The sequence below is a fragment of the Hydra vulgaris genome, chromosome 03 (genome assembly GCF_038396675.1).
Source record: "Hydra vulgaris chromosome 03, alternate assembly HydraT2T_AEP".
In the NCBI taxonomy this organism is placed as follows: Eukaryota; Metazoa; Cnidaria; class Hydrozoa; order Anthoathecata; family Hydridae; genus Hydra; species Hydra vulgaris.
The window spans coordinates 26,540,001-26,563,874 of NC_088922.1; the positions used below are offsets into that span (position 1 = coordinate 26,540,001).

The 23,874-nt window shown below is 25.3% G+C and overlaps 1 protein-coding gene across 2 annotated transcripts in view; it reads right to left on the reverse strand.

Annotated features, from left to right (window-relative positions):
• Positions 1-23,874, reverse strand: part of LOC100201937 (ATP-binding cassette sub-family A member 2) — a 142,604-nt gene that overhangs the window by 71,424 nt on the left and 47,306 nt on the right. For both annotated transcript variants that reach the window (XM_065792796.1, XM_065792797.1), the window contains 9 exons: positions 23,016-23,235; positions 22,786-22,894; positions 21,185-21,373; positions 20,975-21,095; positions 18,941-19,264; positions 18,599-18,803; positions 10,870-10,991; positions 10,675-10,797; positions 1,739-2,061 (listed from right to left, as the gene is read on the reverse strand). In XM_065792796.1, coding sequence (XP_065648868.1) covers positions 1,739-2,061; positions 10,675-10,797; positions 10,870-10,991; positions 18,599-18,803; positions 18,941-19,264; positions 20,975-21,095; positions 21,185-21,373; positions 22,786-22,894; positions 23,016-23,235 — 1,736 coding nt within the window. The remainder of the gene's footprint in view (positions 1-1,738; positions 2,062-10,674; positions 10,798-10,869; positions 10,992-18,598; positions 18,804-18,940; positions 19,265-20,974; positions 21,096-21,184; positions 21,374-22,785; positions 22,895-23,015; positions 23,236-23,874) is intronic.

Genomic DNA, 23,874 nt, shown 5'->3' on the forward strand with positions numbered 1-23,874 from the left:
ACCAGTCAGTGTCAGATAGTTGATCAAGTTGCTTATAGCCATGAGCAGTAACTGCTCATGGCTATAAGCAACTTGATCAACTACTTATTTATTATTAAGCTCAAATAAAAACAATTAATTTTACACTCATTTGAAGGCAAATGAGTTTAAAAAGTGAGATAAATAGCCCTTATGAGCAACTAAACTTTATTTCAGAAAAATAGACCATATGTTGATTGATGCGGTTGTCTAACAAAAGTAAAAAAACAATTATACATGATTGATTTTTACTTACTAATCAGAAAATATTTTAAAACACAGCAAACTTTAACAAACTATTGTAATTCATTTTAGTTTTTTTTTAAAGTTGTTAAAAGACTTATTAAAATTTTTTTTTGCTGAAAGTGAAGTAAATATAATAAGTAAAACCCAATTTGTATTTAACCCAATTTTAGTTTAAAAAATATCTATTATGCAAACAAGATTTTTGTCTGATGGTGCCTAAACTATGTCTAAAATGTAATTATTATTATTAAATTTGAATTGTAATCGAATTACTTAAAATATTAAAGTGCAATTTGATTGATGAATAACGTTTATGTTATGACTTTTGAGAAACTTTATATTACATTTAATAATTTAAAATCATAAACAGACAAACAGAGTAACTGTAACAACAGCATATCTTTTAAAAAATCAATGCTTTAAAAGTATTTAAAAGAAAAAAAGGGAAAAATTAATAGTTGAATATTGTGAAAATTATTTCCGCATTTGCTATTCTTAATTCTTAAATCACACTAAAGATTATTTTTTTGTAATCTTTTCATTATACATTGAATTCTTTCAATACAATTGTTTTTTCAGAATGAAATTAAGTTAAAACAAATTCTGCAAAAAATAATATGACCAAATAACATTTTTATATGAACCAAAATTACTACATTCTTTGGCTGTATTCTAAATTATTTCATTACCAATGATATATATATATATATATATATATATATATATATATATATATATATATATATATATATATATATATATATATATATATATATATATATATCAACAACTTATTTCTCCATCAGTAGATTTATTAGAAAGTTTCCTGATAAAACAAGTTGTTGAAGAATAAAACTAGATAAGCGTTATTAGTAATTTGTTATTGCTCTGCTCTTTAAGTTGTTTTTAACACTGTAGTTTAAAAACTATATCGACAAGCATTAAATCCATGTTTACAACCTTTAGGTCTATAAAATACAATATAACTGTTGGAGAAATGAGTTTTAAAATTTTTGACTGTTTCATCTGATTTTGTAAAAACATCTTTATAATTTGATGTGTTTTTATATTCTGGTGTGACAATATGATATGACAATAAGGCTAACAATCTCAAAATCTTAAAAGTATACACAATTAAATTGATATTTATTTAACATGCTGCAAGGCATATATTTAAATAATAATTTGAATATAAACTCAATAATAGCATAATAAAACAGTTTTTTTTAAATAAAAATATTCAACTTATTTTAATACACATAGTTTATTCAACTTTTTTAAACATAACTTAATTTCATGTAGAATGTCAGAAAATATTAAAAATTTAATTATAAAAAAAGCCTAGACATTTTTCAACAATTTTTTTAAATATATATAAGTTGGAACAGCAATAATATATTTGAAAAATGAATTGATTTTAATACACATGAAAGTTGACCAGATAATATGAGATAAAAAAATAATTAAAGAAAACCTTTCTGCTTCTGAACGAATTTTCTGTTTTGACAGTCCTTTTAATTCTCCATAAAACAAAATATGCTCTTCCACTGTTAGTTTGTCAAACAAAATATTATTTTGTGGACACCAGCCTAGACACTTGAGGGCTTTTTTAATGTTTGTACAAATATTAGTATTGTATATAAAAGCTGTTCCAGATGTTGGTTGCAAAACTCCTGTTAGTATAGACATAATAGATGATTTACCAGCTCCATTGTGACCAAGTAAAACTGATACTTGATTTTCATAAATCTTTAAACTGACATTGTTGACTGCACACTTATTTAAAGGTTGATAGATCTTAAATAATAATAAAAAACATGAATAACAAATAAAAACATCAAAGACTTTTTCCAACTTATTATTAAAGAAAAAAATTTAGCTGCACTTGGTTTGAAAAGGAAAATACTCATATGAAAATAAAAATTAAACTGATGTCATGTTAAAATATAAACAAAAATATGTGCATATAAAACCTCTGCAAAGGTGTTGTCTACATATAAAAGAAACATGTAATAGTCACAAAAGTTTTCTTTACTATATTTTTCCTTGACCTATTACTTTTATCTTTCATTAGCAGAAAGCAAGGATCTAGGAAAAAAAGTGTAAAGTTTTTTTCATCAAAAAACCTTTTTTTTAATGAACATTACTATTAGAAATGTGTCTCCCATATTTATCGCATAATTATCCCATAATTAAACATTTTCTATATGTATCCCATAATTAAACATTTTCTATATGTAATTTTAGAAGGTGCCATTATGGAATAAGAAGTTATAAAAATTATTTTTCTCAAAGAAATTGTGAATAGTTCTCTGAACATACAAATTGTAAGAAGACTACTTTGGTAGTCTTATAGATTGTATTTACACTGTTAAAAAATGTTATAAAGAAAGGGGGTTAAAAAATTGCTTCAGCTAATAAATGGCCACTAAAGTTGTTTCTGTAATATCTTCCAGTCTATAAGCTCCAACAAACAAATTACTTCCATGATAATGATGCTAATTTAAAAATGCAGTGAAATACACTGTTTATGAATCCTCCTATTTTAATTGTTTTACTAACAGGTTCTTTTGCCTCTCTTTAATCTGACTGCAGAGTATACTTTGAAGAAAAGATTTAGGGTGAGAATATAGACTGAAATAAAGGTGATCTTTTTAATGAAGGTAAAATGATATCCATTACCTCCTGAGTTTAATCTTTAATAATTACATCTATTTTTGTATGTTTATTAATTCCACCCAAGTTGATTTTACTTTAAACCAGTTGAGAATATACACACCTACTATATACTTTACCATCAACTTCAACTTACCTTAAAGTTCACCTGTTAAAATATGTTTAAACAACAAAATTTTGCAAAATCTTAAAGCAGTAATTAGACAACAATTTTGACAAGCAATACCAATTTCTAGTAAATCTAGTCTCTTTGACAGAATTTCAAGTAAAACTTTTTGACAAAATTTATAGTAAAACTAGTCTCTTTGACAGAACTCTAAAAATTTTAGTAAATCTAAAATCATTAAAAAGTTTCAGCATTTTTTCTAACATCTAACATAATGCAACTAAAACCATTATTGCAGTTTCCATTTTAAAGTTTTAAATTCAACTCTTTTCTAAAGTTTTTTTCGTGCTCATCTAATTTTTTGTAGTCAATGATAAATTCTGTATTTCTTTTTGTGACATGTTTTGAATCATGGCAACAGTTGCTATTTCGAAATTTTCCCATCAACCGTCATGAGCTTGTTAAAGCTACATTTTTAATTTATGTAGTTTTGAAAAAAATTTGTTTTTTATGTTTTAGAACTATTGCCTGTAGACTTCAGAAATATTAATTATGCAATTACCATGATGTAAATTTATTAATATGGCCATGTTGTAACAATTTATTAGTATGGCCATGGTGTAACAATATGTTTAGTTTAATTTATCACACTCTCACCCATATTGAGAAAAAAGGAAAAACTTAAAAAGGGGTAAAATAGGTATATATCTCAAATGAATGTGAGGTAAAATGGATAGACAATTTTTTTTAAATCTTACTAAAATTAAAGACTTTAAAAAAATTACTACAAAAAATTAAAAGTCACTTATATTCATTTATATTCACTTTTTTTCTTTTACATGGTATTATATTTAACAGATACATTTAATAGTTATATTAATTATTATTAAATTAAATAATGAATTTAATTATATAAGAATTAATTAAATAATGTAAGTTTGAAAAACTTAAATAATATAGGTTTAAAATAAAAGATGTATACAAAGAAAAATTACTAGTTTGGATAGCATTTCCAAGGAAAGAAATATCACAGTAATACTTAGCTCCATAGAGCTATCAGTATTACTTAGCTCTGCTTAGCTCTATAGAGCTAAGCAGTCAATCAAAATGTGTATATTTTAAAATATCTTTGCAAATTAGAGAAATTTATAGAAAAATATCATTAAATGACAGCATTATTTTCTAGTCTGATCATAATTACTGACAAGCTAAAAAATTTAGCTAACCTTAAAAAACAAGTTTTCAATCAAGAAAATAAACTATTTAAAAAAAATAAAAAAATTAATCTAATTCATTAATTAGACTTTTTAACTTAATAAAACTGATTCCATTGAAAAGTTATACAATTTTTAAGTTTGTTGAAATTTCTATTTGTTATCTCAATAAATAACTTGTTTTAGTAAATTTAAATAAATTTATTTTTTGGTGTTTATATACAAAATAAACAACTTGTCAAATTTTTGCAAAATTGTGGAAATTTTGAATGGAAAATACTCAGTAATATGACCAATAACCTTAACTCAAATTTTATATATAGCTTGAATATTTTATATAACTTAAAAACTGTTATATATATATATATGTTATATAACTTAAAAAAGCAATGTAAACATATATATATATATATATATATATATATATATATATATATATATATATATATATATATATATATATATATATCTTATATATATATATAACTATATATATATACCTTATATATATATATAGCTATATATATATATATATATATATATATATATATATATATATTATAAAAGCTATATATAGCTATACATATATAGCTATATATACATATATATATATATATATATATATATATATATATATATATATATATATATATAGCTATATATATATATATATATATATATATAGCTATATATATATATATATATATATATATATATATATATATATATATATATATATATATATATAGCTATATATATATATATATATATATATATATATATATATATATATTCTATATATATAAGCTATATATATAGCTATAGATATATAGCTATATATATATATATGTATTTATATATATATATATATATGTATATATATATATATATATATAATATATATATATATATATGTATACATATATATATGTATATATATATATATATATATGTATACATATATATATGTATATATATATATATATATGTATATATATATATATATATATATATATATATATATATATATATATATATATATATATAAATTAGTAAAAACACTTATCTACTTTACACAGTCCTCCGAATCAAGAAAAATAAGATCGAAAATAATTTGCCAACCTTAATCTGTGTGAAGTCAGCAGAAAAAATCTGAAACAAAGGTTCGACCATAAAACATAGAAATGTGGTTAGCAAATTTTTGCTCAAACACTTCTAGGTCGGCAATTAGGTTGGCATTGCCAAATGCTGACCCTAATTCCGAGGGATGCATATATATATATATATATATATATATATATATATATATATATATATATATATATATAAATATATATATATATATATATATATATATATATATATATATATATATGTATATATATATATATATATATATATATATACATACATATATATATATATATATATATATATATATATATATATATATATATATATATATATATATATATATATATATATATACATCAATAATATTGATGTATATATATATATATATATATATATATATATATATATATATTATATATATATCAATATATATATATATTTATATATATATGTATACTTTTATTTTTATTCTGATTCACTCCCAACAAGGCTGCAAGCAACCACTATTAAGTTGGGAGTAACTAGAAAAAAAAAGAATAGAGTTATAGAGCAAAGAAACAGTTGACAGAAGACTTGAAAAGTTGAAGGTTGTATGAGTGAGGAAAACATGAAGTTGGGAGAAAGTTGCAAAAAAACTAGAAAAATAAAAGTTTTTAAAGTTATAGAATGAGAATTTGCTGAATGACAATTCAAGTGAGAATAAGTTTTAGTTGATGGAACTAGAGACCATAGCTTCTTTGACCAACCACCATAATAGCATTTGAGAAAGAAGTGCAACTTTACAATGATGGGAAAGCTTAGTAAATAGAGTAGGGTAGAAAATGTAATCAAGAGTAAAAAAATGGCGAGAACGATAAAAAGAGGCAACCTAAGCAGATGTGAATTTAGCAATCAATTGTATATATGGTTTCCATAAAAGGTTAGTTGTAAATGATAAACCAAGAAAACATAAAGACTCAGTAAGAGAATTGCCTTTATTAATATAGAAATGCTAACAGTATAGCAATAATTGTTTGCAATAATTAATTGAGTTTTGTTGGAGTTAAAAGTTACAAGCCATTGTAAGCCCAAATCTGTTACAGAAATGAGATCAAATTCAAAATCGGCCTGTTCTAAGCAATTGAAAAGAGGAGACTTTTTGTCAAGACAGAAGTATAAGGTTGATTCATCAGCAAAAAAAGCTACTTTAAATGTAAGGTTGTCTGGAAGATCATTAACAAGTAGATAAGAAACAAAACAGGGCTAGGGATATGACTAGAAAAGAAGAAGAGTGTTGGTCTTTGAGGATGGCTTTGATAAACCGGTTAGAAAGAAACAACTTGATAATTTCAAACACTTTCCTAGATACACCATATGAAGCAAGCTTATGGAGAAGACCAGCATGCCAAACTTTGTTAAAAGCTTTAGATATGTCAAGAGCAATAGCCCTAGCTACTCTGCCTCCATCTAATGCACAATAAAATCTTTTGGTCAATGCAGTTAACAAGTCAGCCGTATAGCAAGAGGATCAAAAGCTGTATTGATTGTCTGACAGTAATTTATATGACTCAAGATGGGATGTGACAGAATAGAATAATAACAGAAATGGTCAAAAACTGATTGGATAATAATTGAAGGGGTCAGAATGTTCACCAGAGTTTTTGTTAATTGAAACAACAGATGTCATTTTCCAGCAGGAAAGAAAACGAGACTCAGTCAAACACTTACAAAAACTTTAGGGAGAATTAAAGAGAGTTCTGGAGAACATTTTTGTAAGACTATGACAGGAATATTGTCTAGGTCACAAGCCATAGAAGAGTTTAATTAAGATATAACTTTAGTAACAAAAGCTGGAACGATTGTCTAACAATGGGTTAACCTGTTTAATTGGAATGGAAGGAAGAGAACGGCCATAAATTTCAAGAGTGGAATCTGAAGAAAAGTTCTTTACAAAAAGTTCTGCCTTATCCTTGGGAGAAGTAATAAGATCAATCCCATGAATGAGAAATGGAATTTTAGACCTACCCTTGTTAATGATGCTGTTGAAAATTTTATAAGATAAGAGATTTAGTGAACTGAAAATAATAGATTTTTCATCTTTTACAAAAGAGCAACTCTCAATAGAGTTGCTCTTTTGTAAAAGATGAAAAAAATGATTTTGATTAAATATAGCAGCTGCACAAGAAGGTGAAAATCATGAAGTAGAATGAGGCTTAACTTGGAAACTACTAGAAAGAAAAAAAGCTTCCATTTCTGTCTGAATCCAGAAGGTTACGCAGGAGACGCACCTTTTAGCTGAGAGTTAAAAGACATGATATACATATGCAAATATATATTAGGGCTTCCCAGTTGCCCCAACTTTTTGCAAAATTGCTGTTCTGAATTTTGCAACTGTATTTCATCATATATACACCGGAAATATATGTGTTTTTATGGTTTTCAAAAAATTGAGCCAGCACAATCAAATTGAAGATTATGTTATATTATTGATTTTTCATCTTTTTAGACTAAAATACAAATTAAAGGATGAAAAACGCAACATTTTCCATTGAATGATGTAATATCGTGTACAATGTTCATTGTTTATTATAAAAATCGAAACCTCATTTATGTATTTAATCATCAATCATCATCCAGTGCTAGAAACTGCGATTTCTCTTGAGAACAAGATGATAGTTTCCGCTGATCTGTAACTTTTTTTTGCAAACTTTGAACTACTTGGAGTACATCTTGAAACCTTTCTTCGCCCATTGTTACACCCAAGAAATCATGACATAGCTTTACTCCTCTTTCAGCAGCTTCGTTGACTACTTGAAGATTTTGAACAATTGTCTTCAGTTCAAGAAAGTTGTCCAGTTTTGTCCATTCATTGGCTGGTGTTTGAAGAAACTCATAGGGAGCATTCACAATATGGAAAAACCTCATTGATCCAGGCCCAATCAAATCACTCAGTGATTTAATCTCCTTTGAAATTGGTTAAAGGTTAGGCTTTCTGAAGGATGCTCTAACACGATCTGTAGTACTTCCAGCATTTTCAAATTGGAGGAGCCGGAGCCTCATACTCTCTTTGTCTTTGTCAGATCTGTCAGAAAAAAGCCAATCGAACAAGCTCTTCATTCATATACCAACTATGTCTGCTAAGAGCTTTTATTCCCTTGCCAGCAATTATAGAATCATGGTATGCAAACTGTTTCAGTTTCTTAACTAAAATCAAACCGTTGACTGGGGCATCAGCTGCAAGTGGGCATTTAATCCACCATTGCACGTAGACACTTACAGCAAACACACAGAAACGTTCTAATTTCTTGATTTGATTTTTGGTTGCAACTTCTGAATTGGGAAACTGTTCAATTATCTTTCCGGACAATAATACTATTTTCATAGTGTACAGAAGCTTTGCCATCCATCTTGCTTTGTGCAAAGCTCCAGGGCGCTTCATGCTAAACTTGTGAGGTTGGGATCCTTTTGTAACTAATAACAGGCTGAGTTCAATAAGTTCTTGGTTTATTAACTGGTGGAAGTTGTAAGTCGTGGCTCTTGAATCTGCAACAATTTATAATCTTCACTAATTAAAGCAAGTCTATTTAATCAATTAAAAAAATATTTTTTTTAATGATGTTGTTAAACCATGAGGCTTACCTTTTAAAAAGTTGAATGCTTGGACCAGATGAAGCCTCTATATTTAATGAATCCCAACAGTCGCTAAGCATGACTTCTCCTACATGCTTGCGGCATGCAAACCACAACAAGGGGTGGTCTAGTTCTTTCTGCAGGCAGACACATGCTGCAGTATGCTGTCCTGTGATTTAAAGAGTGAATAATTAATTCTTTAATAAAACTATACCTAATAGCCTTACAATTAGTCCATTACTAAAACCTCCACAGTATTTGTAATCCTAAAGTTTGTGCAAAAATGATTTGTTGATTTGAAATTTAATAAATAATTAACATTTCACAAAATTTAATAAATAATTGTTATGTTAAAGCCTAACCTGTATTCGAGGATGTTGTGTCGAAGACCATGCCTATGATGCTTTTGTCGCATTTCCAATCTACAAGCAGATTTTTTGTTGCTACAGAGGCAACGTTACCATTTTTCAGATCAACTTTTGTGGTTGAACTTGGAAGGGCTGGCACACCAAGAAGTTTAGTTCCATTAACTCCTGATATTAAAGAAGGTAGACAATCATCGGTCTCTTTGCAGTCCAGGGAAGCCATTAGTTTTCCGTCCCAATGTACCACTATTTTTAGAGATAGATTTCATTTGTCTTTTATTTGTTGGCTGATATGGGGCAGTACTGATGTTCGATATTGATGGGCTGAACTAGAACTTAGATTTATTTTTGAAACATCTCCTCCACAGACAGATATCATCAAATGTACAAATGAATTCATCTTAGTATTACTAATGTTATTCCTCACACTCCAGGCAAAAACATTTGAATTCTTGAGACTATCGTGTGGGACAAATATGTGTTCACCAGATTTAATTTGCCTTTTGTGTCGTCGTTTAATTTCAGAGCAGGCCGAGCTGGGTCCAGCAGTCCCCCCAACCGATTCATCACAAGAACTACTGGTTAGCTCGAACTCATCAGTTTATTTGAACATTATCAAATGGTCTCCTTCGGGAAAAGCTTTATCATAGGTTCTTTTCTACCTTTTCTCAACAACTTTTGAATGGGCTTTGTCAATTTCTGAATAAGATGCTTTCCTATCAGTTTTCATGCTTTGCATGAAAGCAATGTCTGCATTGATGGATTCTTTTTCCTATGTTGTTTTATGTTGTTTTTGAACTTCCATATCTTGAAGAACAGATTTCTAATAAAATTTCATGGTAGCATCTAATGTTGACATAAATTTCTTGATTCCTGGGTTATCCCAATGTCTTTGGTTTTCATTGTATTTCATTAACTTCATAAATTCATTATATTCTTCTTTAATTATTTTGCCAATGTTGTTTCTTCCACTTATTGGAGGAATATTTGACTTCAAATAATGCTTAAGGACATTATCAATTATAAGAGATAATGCATCATTAAAGTTTAAACCCTTAAGTTTTGCAAGACCTATCCACGACCAAATTTTGAGTTTTATTAGGGGCTACATTAAAAAGTGCTTAGACTAAAGTTGGTATTTCAAAATTTAAGCAAACAGAATACATAAGTATTATGCATATGTTAATGCACAAAACACTTTTGATATTAATATATCAGTTGTAAAAAAATTTTTATTAGTTAATATAAAAAAAAAAAATTTTGTTAATCATTTTGAGATAAACAATACAAGCACAAAAGAGATAACCTTAACAAGGTCAACAATATCAATTCCAACATTTAATTCATAAGGTTCCACCTCAAAATTCTTATTCTCTGAAGTTTTAGGATTTACCTTGAAAACTTCATTTTCAAGGCAATCCACATTTGTCTAAAAAGAAAAAAAAAGTTTTATAGGACACAATAACATATCAACATAATTATAAAAAATTGAAAAGCTTACATCTGGTAAATTCTTTATTTTAATGTAGCCTTTTAACGCAAAAGGTTTTTTATTTATCTCAGAATAATTATGAAACCAAAAAGATTTAGTAAAACAAAAATACCAAGGCTTTCCTCCCTCTCCTAAAATAGTTATAATTAAATGATAGCAAACATTAAAACTGGAAAAGCTGTAATTACAATCACAATAATGATGATGATGATGATAATGATGATAATGATGATGGTGATGATAACGATGGTGATGATGATGATGGTGGTGATGATGATGATGATGATGATGATGATGATAATGATGATGATGATGATGATGATGATGATGATGATGATGATGATGATGATGATGATGATGATGATGATGATGATGATGATGATAATGATGATGATGATGAGCATAGTGATCTACGGTATTGCAACAAAAATGTTCGTTATTGAGGTTTTTAATTTCAGAATTGTAACTAGATTCATTTTTGCAACTTCGAGGGTCATTTTTGCAACTTTGATGTTCGCTTTTGTAACACCAACATGGGAAAATTCGTTATTGCAATATTTAGTGGCACCGTGTAACATTTCGTTTGTTGTCTACCATTAAACTTTCATTTAAAAAGTTTAAAAGAAGGAAGTTATACTTTTTTGTAGTAGTAGTAGTAGTAGTAGTAGTTTTTAAGAATATTATAAAAAGCTAAAAAAAAAATATTAATCATTTAATTTTTTAACTTTCTAATACTCATTGATCTTTGAATATTAGTTTAACAGTGCTTATGTTTTGAAAGAATCAAGCAATGTTAAAGTGTTATATTTGTTGTGGTGATGCTTCTTCCTGTGGAGCAACATATCCACTCTGTAAAAAAGTAATTGACATCAATTGTCACGGAGGTGTGATTGGAGATGGATATGTTATTTGCAAGATATGTGCAGGTGCATATTTGTTTTTATTTTTTTCAAAAGCCATCTAAACCTTACTAATATAATAAGCTTAAAAAAAAGTTTGCAATAAAGCACAATTTAAAGTAACATAAAACTGAATTACTAGTTTAATAACCCACTCTTAATTTGTTTATATTATTGTATCAATATCTCTCTTTTTAAGATCTTTTAGCCATGTTATTGTTTTGCAATTCTACTCATACTAATTTTTAAATTTAAATTATTTGCAAAGGTTGTTCTAAATCTTCCACTGTTGAAAAGGATAGTATTGTTGGAAGAGGTATTTGTTTTTGTTAAGGTTGATATCTATATACTAATAAGATGAATTTTTTAAGATTATTATGTTATCAAATGATGTTTGACAAAATGATAGATTGATACATTTAGATCTATTTATAAAAATTTCTACATACATGATGTAGAAACTTTTATAAATAGATTTAAAAGAAAATAACTTTCTAACATTTATATGTGTAACATTAGTGCATATAAATAAAAGTTATTAACCCTGTATTGATGTACTTTATTATAAAAGGGATATTTTTTTGTTTTAGTTTTTCAAAAAATGACAACAGAAAAAATAAATGAAATTGCTTCATCCCAATTTCTTAAGTCAATATTTTCTTGGTGCTGTAAGTTTAAATTTAAATATTCATAAATTTTTATTTATTTAAATTAATCAAAAATGTGTCAGTTATGTGTGATTTTAGTTTTCTAACCAATATATTTTAGTTGATGAACTTAGTATCCAAGTTAATGCATTCTTTATATATATATATTATAAATGTCATTTTAGGTCTATAGTTACAAACATAATTATTTTCAAGCTGGAGGACAAAAAAAAAGTATACTTGCAATAAAAAAAATATCAAGAATAAAAGAACGTTTTTATTTGCAGAACTTTGTAATTCCATTGTATATTGTATTTTTTTTACATTAAATGAATGACATCATTGACAATATAATCGTAATTGCATTCTTTTCAGTTTCTGTACTTGTATGGGTTAGATAGTATTACATTTTTTTCATTTATTTTTAGGCTGAGGTTTTAATTATGTCATACATTTCTGAAAAGTAGTATTCTAATTTGCTTATAATTTTTATCCTTATGTTTTAAATATATATATATATATACATATATATATATATATATATATATATTATATATATATATATATATATATATATATATATACACATATATATATATATACACACATATATATACACATATATATATACACATATAAATATATATATATATATATATAAATATATATATATATATATATATATATATATATATATATATATATATATATATATATATATATATATATATATATATATATATGTATATATATCAACCCTCAGAATTAGAAAAAATGAGATTGGCAATAAATTAAGCAATGTTATGTATATGAAGTTTTTATTCAATATTTTTAAGAATGTTGTTAAGGATGTTGCTGATCTAAGTGAAGTGCTACAAATAAATGTAATAATTATTTTGTTTAAATATGTATACATATATAAATAATGTTAGCGTATTCTACAAATAGAGTGCTAAATGATCTTAAAGAACAGAGCAATTATATATACATATTTATTATTTATTTAAAGTATTATTAAATAAATTTTTCCTAATGAAGTAAAATTGTTATGTTAAATATTTTTATGTTGAATATGAATCTGAGAATTGTATAATTTTTAATTTGTTGGTAATTTGCTTAACAGGTTTGTTCAGATTTAAATGAAGACATTGAATTTCTTGTTGAACAAGTTAAAAAAGTAAGCTGCATTGAAATTTTTGTTTTGTATTTTCGATTTTACTTTTTACATTTTTAATAAGTTTCTACAAAAGTTGATTAATCAGTTCAGAAAAATTTAGATCCAAATAAATTGGACATTTTTTCTTTTCTCTCAAAATTACCTCTTCGGCAATATTGAGAAAGAAAACAGTATTGATAAATGCATAAGAACAATACTACTACCAATTACCAATATTACATATTTATAAATATATCTTAAATTATCCTTTTTATTATGCTTTTATGTTATCTATATGAAGTTTTTATTCAATTTTTATAAAAGTAATTGCTGATGATGTTGGTGATCTAAGTGAAGAGTTACAAATAAATGTAGTAATTATTTCTTTACTCTAAGCATTGGTATTGTTTACTTTGAATTAAAATATATTTTTTTTAATTTTAGGAATATATTAGTGATATGAACAAAGTTTATAAAAAGTTTGGAAAGAAATTTGTAATTTTTTTTTTATGTTCTATAAACGTCATGAACAAAAACTACTATACAAATTTTTTAAGTTATTTAATTTTATTTAGACAAAAGAGAATGAAATTTGCAACAATGCTATTGAAAGGTTTATCTCTTATATGAACTCAGGTTATAAGTTTTGCTTTCACTTTTGTTACTGTTAATAAGATTGTAAAAAGAACAATAAAGTTTCACAAACTTTACACTTCTTAATAAAATTTTTAAATTTATAGGAGAGTATAATAAATTACTTATATCTATTAAAGTTAAATTACTCTTATCTGCTGTCTCCCACAATAATTTGAGAACCTTAACTTGCCATATTAGATTTTAAGTTGGTTGTCTAACACGCCAGTAACTTGTTTTTTCTCTTGTATTTTTGTTGCTAATGTTTATCTTTGTTTTACCTGTTAGACAATTGTTTTATAGCCGAAATATGATGGATCAAAATGAGGAGACCAAAATGGGAAGTATGTTGAGAGGTTTTATGAGAGTTTAAAAACTTTCTGAGGCTGAAAAGGATAAAGTATTTTTTATATATTAAAAGTTATAGAAATATATAATGATAAAAATAGTATTAATAATAATAATAACAATAATAATAACAATGACAAAATTTATTCTGAGCTAATATTTAATATATCATAGTTATTAGTTTTATAGAATTAAAGATTATCATTACTTTTTAAATGTTATTTTTTATTTGGAATTTTATCAATCTTTCTTAGATTTGAATATTCTTAATGCTATTTTTTTTAGGTATTCAAAGAGTGGAAAGCTAAAAAAAAAATCAAGAAAAGCACCTCAAATAAATATAAAAGCTCAAGTTCACATAGTTCACATAGGTTGCCAGTAAAATGCCCACTTCCAGGATGTAATGATAGCATAACTGATTTACCAAAACAAGTACATTCATCCAAGCATGGACTTTCAGAGGCCAAAAAGTTTAAAAAAATTTGATTTAAGAAAGGAAAGAGCTAAAGTTTCAAGTCAATCTTCCAGAACAATTAAAAAATATAGATGTCCTATTTGTAAACTTATTACTAAAAGAATTCACGATCATTTATATAGATCTCCTCATTATCTCAAAAACAATCTAAGTACAGAGAAATGCTTGATAAAAAAGTTCTATATAGCGAAAGTACCAATTTGAAATTAAAATTTCCTTCATACTCTTATAAAACTCTATCAACAGATTTAAGCAAAGTTAATCCTCCAATTGTAAATATAGAAGAGAGCCTAAGTTCTAACTACTCTTTTTCTCATATTCCAGACAAAGATGGTGTACTGGTTGAACCCTCATTTCAAGGTTATCTTGATTTATTTTATTTATATTTAAAGAGTTTATCTGGTGGCAAAAAAGATAGTGTAGCTGCGCATAATGAAATGAAGCAAATAATGAGGATGATGCAAGTTGCCACAAGGTTCTTGTGTCGCCACAAAAACCTTGTTACACTAATTTTTTTAACCTACAAAATTTAGGTAAAGTTTGGCAGTCACATGTAATTAAAAAGGGTTATGAACCTGGTACCCATTAATCGTATTTGCTTTTTTTTACTCACTTTATAGAGTTTTTGATTTGGTCATGCAAAAATGAGGTTTCTTAGTGAAGAAATGATGAAAGTAACAGGCAATTCACTGTCATGATGCAAGATCTAGAAAATACTATTCCATTAGAAGCTTTGCAAGCAGTGCTTAATAGTGACTTTTATGTTGAAATGACATAAAAGTAAAGACAATTTTTTCAGAGTATGGGGATAAACCATCTGAATATTTTATTACTCGCTCATGTTTACAAATTTGAGAGACAGCATTTTCTTTAGTTTAATCATAAATAATATTTCAAGGTCTGGAGCAGTATCCTGCATGACCATTGATGAGTATTTAAAAGGAAGATACACACTTACTAAGAGTTTTATTGTTTTGTGCTTGTGAAAAAGCACAAAACAGCACGAAAATATGGTCAATGTTAGATTGTAATAAATGAAGAACTAAAACTTCTTTGTGATTGTTATTTGAGGATTTTTAGAAATCAAATTCCAGGTAAAAAGTCTTTAAACTTATTTGTAACATGGTCTGGTTGTGACTTAGAGTCAGGTAGTGTTTCAACACAGTTAAATTCATTTTTTACAAAATGCTTACCTGACTAATAAATTTTCAACAGAAAATTTATTAGTCTTTTTTATCTTATTAGTCTTATTTATTCAAATAATAAAAAAGATCAAAGTATAAAAAAGATAAACAACTGAACATGTTACATAATCATTTTAAATATTTGTTTAATCTTATAATATTAGTTATACAGTTTCAATTTATGTTTTGATTTAAACATAGCATAAAAATAAAGTTTGTAATTTATAAATCTTTTTTTATAGTATATTTTAATAGATATAAGTTGTAACAGTTTTAAGTTTTCTTTCTATAAAAAACTTTTCTGAAAGTTTAGATATTTATTTTTTAGGCATTATTAGACAGTTTTCTAAAAATAAGTTTATTAAAGATGAAAAACTGTACACACCAATAATAGTATAACCTTTTTAACATGTATGTGTTTAAGTGTTTAGACATTAGATTAATTCTTAACTTATTTTAATCTTTTTTTGTCAGATACCTAATTAAAAAACTTACAGATGCTTGCGAAAATTCCGGAAAGATTCTTTACAATATTCTAGTATCAAACATTAGAATAAAGGTGAAATTTTTAGTTAAAAATGTTTTTTTTAACTTAATTTTTAAGCAATTTTTTTTATGCTTACTTATTCATATTTATTAGGCTTGCAAGATGGCTGTTGAGGCTTCAGTTTATTAATATGAATTTATAAATATATATATATATATATATATATATATATATATATATATATATATATTTATATATATATATATATATATATATATATATATATATATATATATATATATATATATATATATATATATTTATAGTACCTTATATGTAAAATTTGATACATTTGATACATTTTTTGATTGTATTAATGACTAATTTTTATAGTTTAAAGCTTAAAGCCTCCCGGATTGTCAGAGTATACTTATTACTTTTGTTGTAAAAGTATGCATATATGGTTTTCCAATTCTTTAAATTCACTAACATCTCACTTCAGTAATGGAGACTAATGGAGATAAAGAAATTCGTAAACCTAATTGTAAATACTGCTGATAAATAATTATATCCTATATATTTGATTTTTATACTTGTTTCTTGATATGTGCATGTGGACTGATAATTTTAAAATCTTAGCCATGCAATGCAATAACATTGATTCTAATATCTCCAGAAATATTGTTGAAGTGCAACCGCAGAGAAGTGGTTGTCTTGGTTGAGCTTCAAAATTATGTCGAGGTTGCTTTGTTTTTAAAATTAATGCCTTGGTTGTCCTTCAAAATAACGAGCTTATTATTCTAATAAGTTCGTCATTTTGAAGCCCAATCAAGACAACTATAATTAAACAGTTTTAAGCTCATCAACTTTATTTTTCAACTTATAATGCGTAAGAAATGAATCATTAAAAACCAAAAAAAGTTGATATTTCGTGTTTTATAAGGCTATAATGAATAATAGATATCCCATAAAAATTCTAGTTTCTGAAATTTATATGGAATCAACTTTTGAATTTACTCAATATTTTAAAGAAACGTATGCTTTATTTTTTTGGCACGCAAAGATTGTTAGTTCTTTAAAGGAAAAGTTTTAAATACCTTTTATTTTTTAGACATTGAGTAAATTTATTATACAACTAACGCAGAAATCATAAACTAAAGCTTTTTAGAGTTATTGGATACTTTTTAGCTGTTTGAGCGTGTAAATGACTTCACACATTTGCAAGCGTGCGCGCGTAATGCCAGGATCTTTGATGTGAATAAGATTAAAACTTACTTATGATTTTTTAGGTTTAGACATAAAAGTATAATTTTTTAGAAAAGTTAACATTTTAGTATTTAATTATTAAACTTTATTTAGTTATTTTAGCCTTTAGGATAAATTGCCCGACCCCATACGACTTTATAAAAAGACACTTGTAAGGGTCAAGGCAGTGGTTATTAATCACAAATGAAAAATAAATTTCAAAAATAAATGTTTAATTTAATCTTAAAGTTTACTTAAAAACATATAAAATCTTTTTGGAACTATTTGTTTGTAATTTAACACTAAATTGTTCTGTAATGCAACGATCATCATGATCTGTAACGCCACAATAGCTATTAAATGGTTATTTTCACAACAAAAAAATAAATAAACTTGAAAAATCATGTTATTTTCATGCATATCGGTTGCTAAAGATTCAAACACATTAGCGAACCTGAAATCACTATACTGATGATGATAATGATGATGATGATGATGATGATTATGATGATGATGATGATGATGATGATGATGATGATGATGATGATGATGATGATGATGATGATGATGATGATGATGATGATGATGATGATGATGATGATGATGATGATGATGATGGTGATGATGATTTAAAAAAAGTATCAAAATAAAAAAACCTATTTACCTGGTAGAACTTGCAAAAAGTATACGGTTAATGTGGAATACAAAAAAAAATCAAAAATCATGAAATTTACAACCCAGCCAATACTAAAAGTATCATTTTGAAATGGGCTTGAATAGTAGTTTGACCATTGCGCACCAATACTCTGGTCTTCTCGAATAAATATATATTTAAAACCAAGTGCAAAGGCAGAAGTGGGAAACAATGACTAAATTAACAAATTATACAAAAATAGAAAATGACAGTAAAAAATAAAACAAATATGTAACAATTTTTATTGTATAATAATTGCTAAATTATTGTATAAACAAACTAACAAAGTTATAAATTTTTTAAAATACATACCATCAAACCAAGCTTAGTAAATGATGTTTCACCTACAGACATATGTCCGCAAAAAACAAAAGGAGTAAAGGTGAAGAAATAAAATAAACCACCACATGCGGCAGCCATATTAGTATTTGAAAAAAATATGCTAACAAAAAAAGCCATTGATATAATGGAAATAGCATAAATCATTGTAACAAATATAATAAGAGATATATCAGTATGGCTAAGAATTCTTCCAAATTTAAATAGAAAGGTGAGTGCAAACGCAGAAAAAGTAATGCAAATCAAAGTTGTGATAAACCATGCTGTCCAATGAACAGAATCAGTAAGTCCCATAACCTTAAGAAAGTAATTAGTTCATTATGAAGTTGAATTAAATATATCAGAACATGTAATATAAGTTTAATATATACTATATAAATATGAACATTTAAATATATTATATGAACACTTATTAACCTATGCAACTATTTCAAAGTGTATCAGTAAAATATATGTATATAATTTTTTCCAGTTTATTTCCAGGTTTTGGTCAAATTGTAAATAAATAAACAAGAAAACTACTTAATTGCAATAATTTTTTATTTATTAAGCCAAAAACCTAGATAATAGTACTTGTTTAGTTTCTAGCCTGCAGAATTTATTAAAGTAAAGAATTTTTGTGCATAGTCGAACCATTTTTTCATCCTCATAAAAATTCTTGGGATAACTTGAACTTTTTGAGTTGGAATTAAAGATATTGATATAATTAAAATTTTTAAAAAAAAGAAAATTGTCTTAACTAAAACTAGTATCTCATTTCAGCCAAAGTTTGACACACACACAACACACACACCCGAATATGTGTGTGTGTACATGTATATGTATATAAACACTACCGGTCAAAGGTTTGTATTCAGTTAATAAATATAATAATATGCAAATAAACAAAAAAAATTTTCCTATTGCAGGTATTTATTTAAATTGTTTACATTAAAATAATCATATTTTTCAAGGAAGATATTCACAAAGATCATAGACTATCTTTTTTAACTTTTTTTTCCATCATTATAAACTACTAATTTTTTACAACAAAATATTCATTCTTTGAAAACAATAATTCAATACTTTAAAAAGTTCTTTAGTTCTTTTTTTTTTTTTAATTTTTAACTCTCTAAATTATCTTCTTTTCCTTTTTATAACAGCAGCACATACTCTATACATCATTACCATAAATTTCTACAATGATTCAGTTGATAATTTTATGAATGCCTAAAGATGTTTTTGATTGGTTACTTGCAATTATCTCCAATTTCTTTCTAATTTCAAGCTTTCCCAGGAGACGCTTTTGGTCTTGTTTGTCAGCAAAAAAGTTTTTATATAGATAACTTGGTCATGGCCATTTTCAAGTTTTATATATTATGTATTTCAATGCTTTGCGGCAAAAACAAATAAAGCATAACTAACAAAATAGAAAATTAAAATAAATTTAAATAGAAAAAAATGAAAAAAATTATTAATTTTAAAAACCTTTTGAAATACTAAATTTAAAAGCAACCAGCTTAAAAAAACAAAAATAAAAACAGTACAAAAATTTAAATTATTAATTTTTTTATGATAAATGATAAAATTAAACAAGGGGTTGTAACATCATTGGAATCAACCAATTTTATCTAAAAATCTTAAGCTACATGCCACACAAGTTGCTGCAGCTAACCAAATAGCACAAGATTCGATTGCAAAAAAGGATGCAACAAATTGAGGAATTAAGAAGTTAAATTAAAAAAAACTTTTTAATGGTACTTAAAGTTTAATGCCTTTTCAGCACTCATTAACCCTATATTGTATAATATATCACTGATAGGAGGCGAATGATTTGAAGAAAAAAATCAAATCTTTTAAAATTTTGACATAAAACAAACAAACATTAACAATAGTTTTTATTGGTAATTATTATTGCAACCTATTAGTTATATAATTTTTTATGACAAAATATCCTATTATCATTCATACATACATAAAAGTGAATAAAATCAATGATTTAGGGAGTAATTATAATGATGATACTACCTTCATTATTTCCTTTAGTTTTGATTCTTTTTCATGCACTATACTTTTAACTATCATTGAAAATGTATATAGCCAAGAAAGCGTAATGCACAAAGGCATTGTCACTGCCAAATCATAAAACCTATAATAACAGTTTAAAATAGAATAAGTTATATAACTAATACCACTGTAATATACTTTTAACATTCTATAAAGATTTGTATTACTCACGAGTCTATAATGTAACGAGGATACGGAAACTGTTGAGCATAAATGCCTGGCTGAGATATAGTCGTATTTGTTATTAATTCTGTAAGTACCCGATCGATAATGTCTTGCAAAAAAACAAAACCATTACTAATGTATTCATAATGCAAAAAACGATTTGGTCGTATTGGGCTTGGACCAGGTATCCAGTAACTGATGATATAAATAAAAAGGTTAAAATAAATTTAGGTTATAAATTTTTAAAACACATCAATAGTATATAGGTTCAAGGGGTAAAATAAAGAAAAAAACACATGCTGCGTTAAGAGTAAAAAAAACGTGAGTGAGGATTTACACATTTTATACTGTTTAGGGTGCGAATAGGAGTAACAACCTTTTGAATCAATAAATCTATAAAAACTTTCATAAACTCATAAGAAGTATAAATGAGATTTTTCATTTTAAGGCTCTTTTTTAAATTAAGGTTTGGCTGCAGGTAATAACTATTTGAAAATTAGTTTCACCCTTTAAGAAATTTTTATTTTTAATTCAGTTCCAAAAAAGTTGTAGGCAACCACTGTTTAAAACTCAATTATAATAAGACTGTAGGTAACCACTATGAAAGTTCAAAGTTACTAAGAAATAAAAAACATAGTCAGAGTAAGAAAACAATGTAATAAAAGACTTAAAAAGCTCCACATTAAATAAGGCAGCAAAACTTCAAGTATAATAAAATTTAAAGCATTAAAATTGTTAGAAACTGTTGTTTTCTATGTGCAGTAGGAATAAAAAAAACTTAAAAGAATAATCACGCAATAATTCTTGATAAATATACTTAAAACTTGAGAATGTTAATAATGTATAATATGTAATAATGTATAATAATGAATAAAACATTTTAGAGTTTATAAATTTTAGGCAGCGTAAAACTTTGCAAAGCTTTTGAATATTGTGACAAGGTGTTCAAGTGAAATCCTGTGACACAAAATGTATGCAGTGGTTTTAAAAGAGAACACTAATATACATGACAATTAACAGTAGTAATCTTGACAATCATGAACATTTCTGTAATGTGTTATAGTATATGTATAAATGTATTCATACTAATGATTTGTATATTTTAAGGTACAAAACATAAATTTGAAATTTTATAAATCTTATATAGTTTTTAAAATAACATTAAGTTAATTAAAAAAAGTGCTTAAATTTTTAAAGCCATAACAAATACATTAAAGACAATATTTTTTTTATTAAATAGATAATACACAATAAACACTTTGAGATAATTAGTAAAATTGTTATAAAACCATTTAAAAACAAAACTGTCAATTAAATTATTAGTCTATAATTTTTACCACAAACTAGTAATATTATAATAATATGCTAAAAGTAGATTATAAATTATCATATTTAAAAATAATTATTTAGTAATTATGTTAATTAAATAATTATTATAAACTTATGTCTGAAGTTGTTTCATATTTTTATTTTACACTTTGATTTCACATATAGTTATATATAACAAAAAACATAAATACATTTGACACAAAGAAAACGTTTGTCTTTTATTACTTATAAAATTAAATATATTGTTTATACTTTTATTTTAAATATATTGTTCATACTTGCTTTTTATTTTCAATGTAGAAGGTGTAAAAGTAGGATTAAAACGAAGCTTGTATTCAACTTTTTTTGGAAAAACTTCACCATCAAATAGATTTAAAAATACTATACCTGTAAACCAAAAAAAAATTAAGAAAATAATAGATTAAATTTGATAATGAAACAACAATTTTGATAATAATAATAACAAAAGATTATAAAAACTAAAAACTATTATTAAAAAAAAAGTTACTTGGAAATATATTGGGTGATTTACTTGAATATTTAACCAACTCTTCTTCATTTTCAAAAGATACAAAATAATTTGATAAATTGTAACAATCAAAAATGTTTTCAAGATTTTCATAGTATTCAATTGCCAATTGCAAATTGGAGCTAAAGATCTTAATTTTTGATTTAAATGTTTCTGATGATTTTGAAGCGTTCAATATCTTATTAGACAAACTTTCAAACTAAAATATACATTTGCAATATATTTGATTTAAAAGTATATATAAAATATCTATATGTACTTCCTTTTCTTTTAGATTTATTTTTTGAAAAATAAAAAAAATAAAAACGATTTGGCCATGTTAAAATTATTAGGTAGTTATATATATATATATATATATATATATATATATATATATATATATATATATATATATATATATATATATATATATATATATATATATATATATATATATATATATATATATATATATATATATATATTTGTTTAAATCCACCTTAAAATTTTGATAAATATAACAAAGAATATACTTTAAATATTAAATATTTAGGCTAAATCAATAAATTGATTTTAAGTAAGAATCGAGGAATCCAACAAGTTATATTTTATTACTAGGATTCTATAAAAATGTGAATATTGCTTTTATTTTATAACTATACCTTGAACAGTGCAGATCTATTTAAACAGTTAAAAAGTGTAAATAGTGATTTTTTCTAGTAAAAATTTTATTGAATAATATTTTTCAATGAGAAAATAGGGAAGCGATGTGAACTTAGTGAAGAATTACAAAGACAGATTGTTTTTTTACATTCACAAGGAGAAAGTGAGCAAAACATTGAAAAATTATTGAATTATT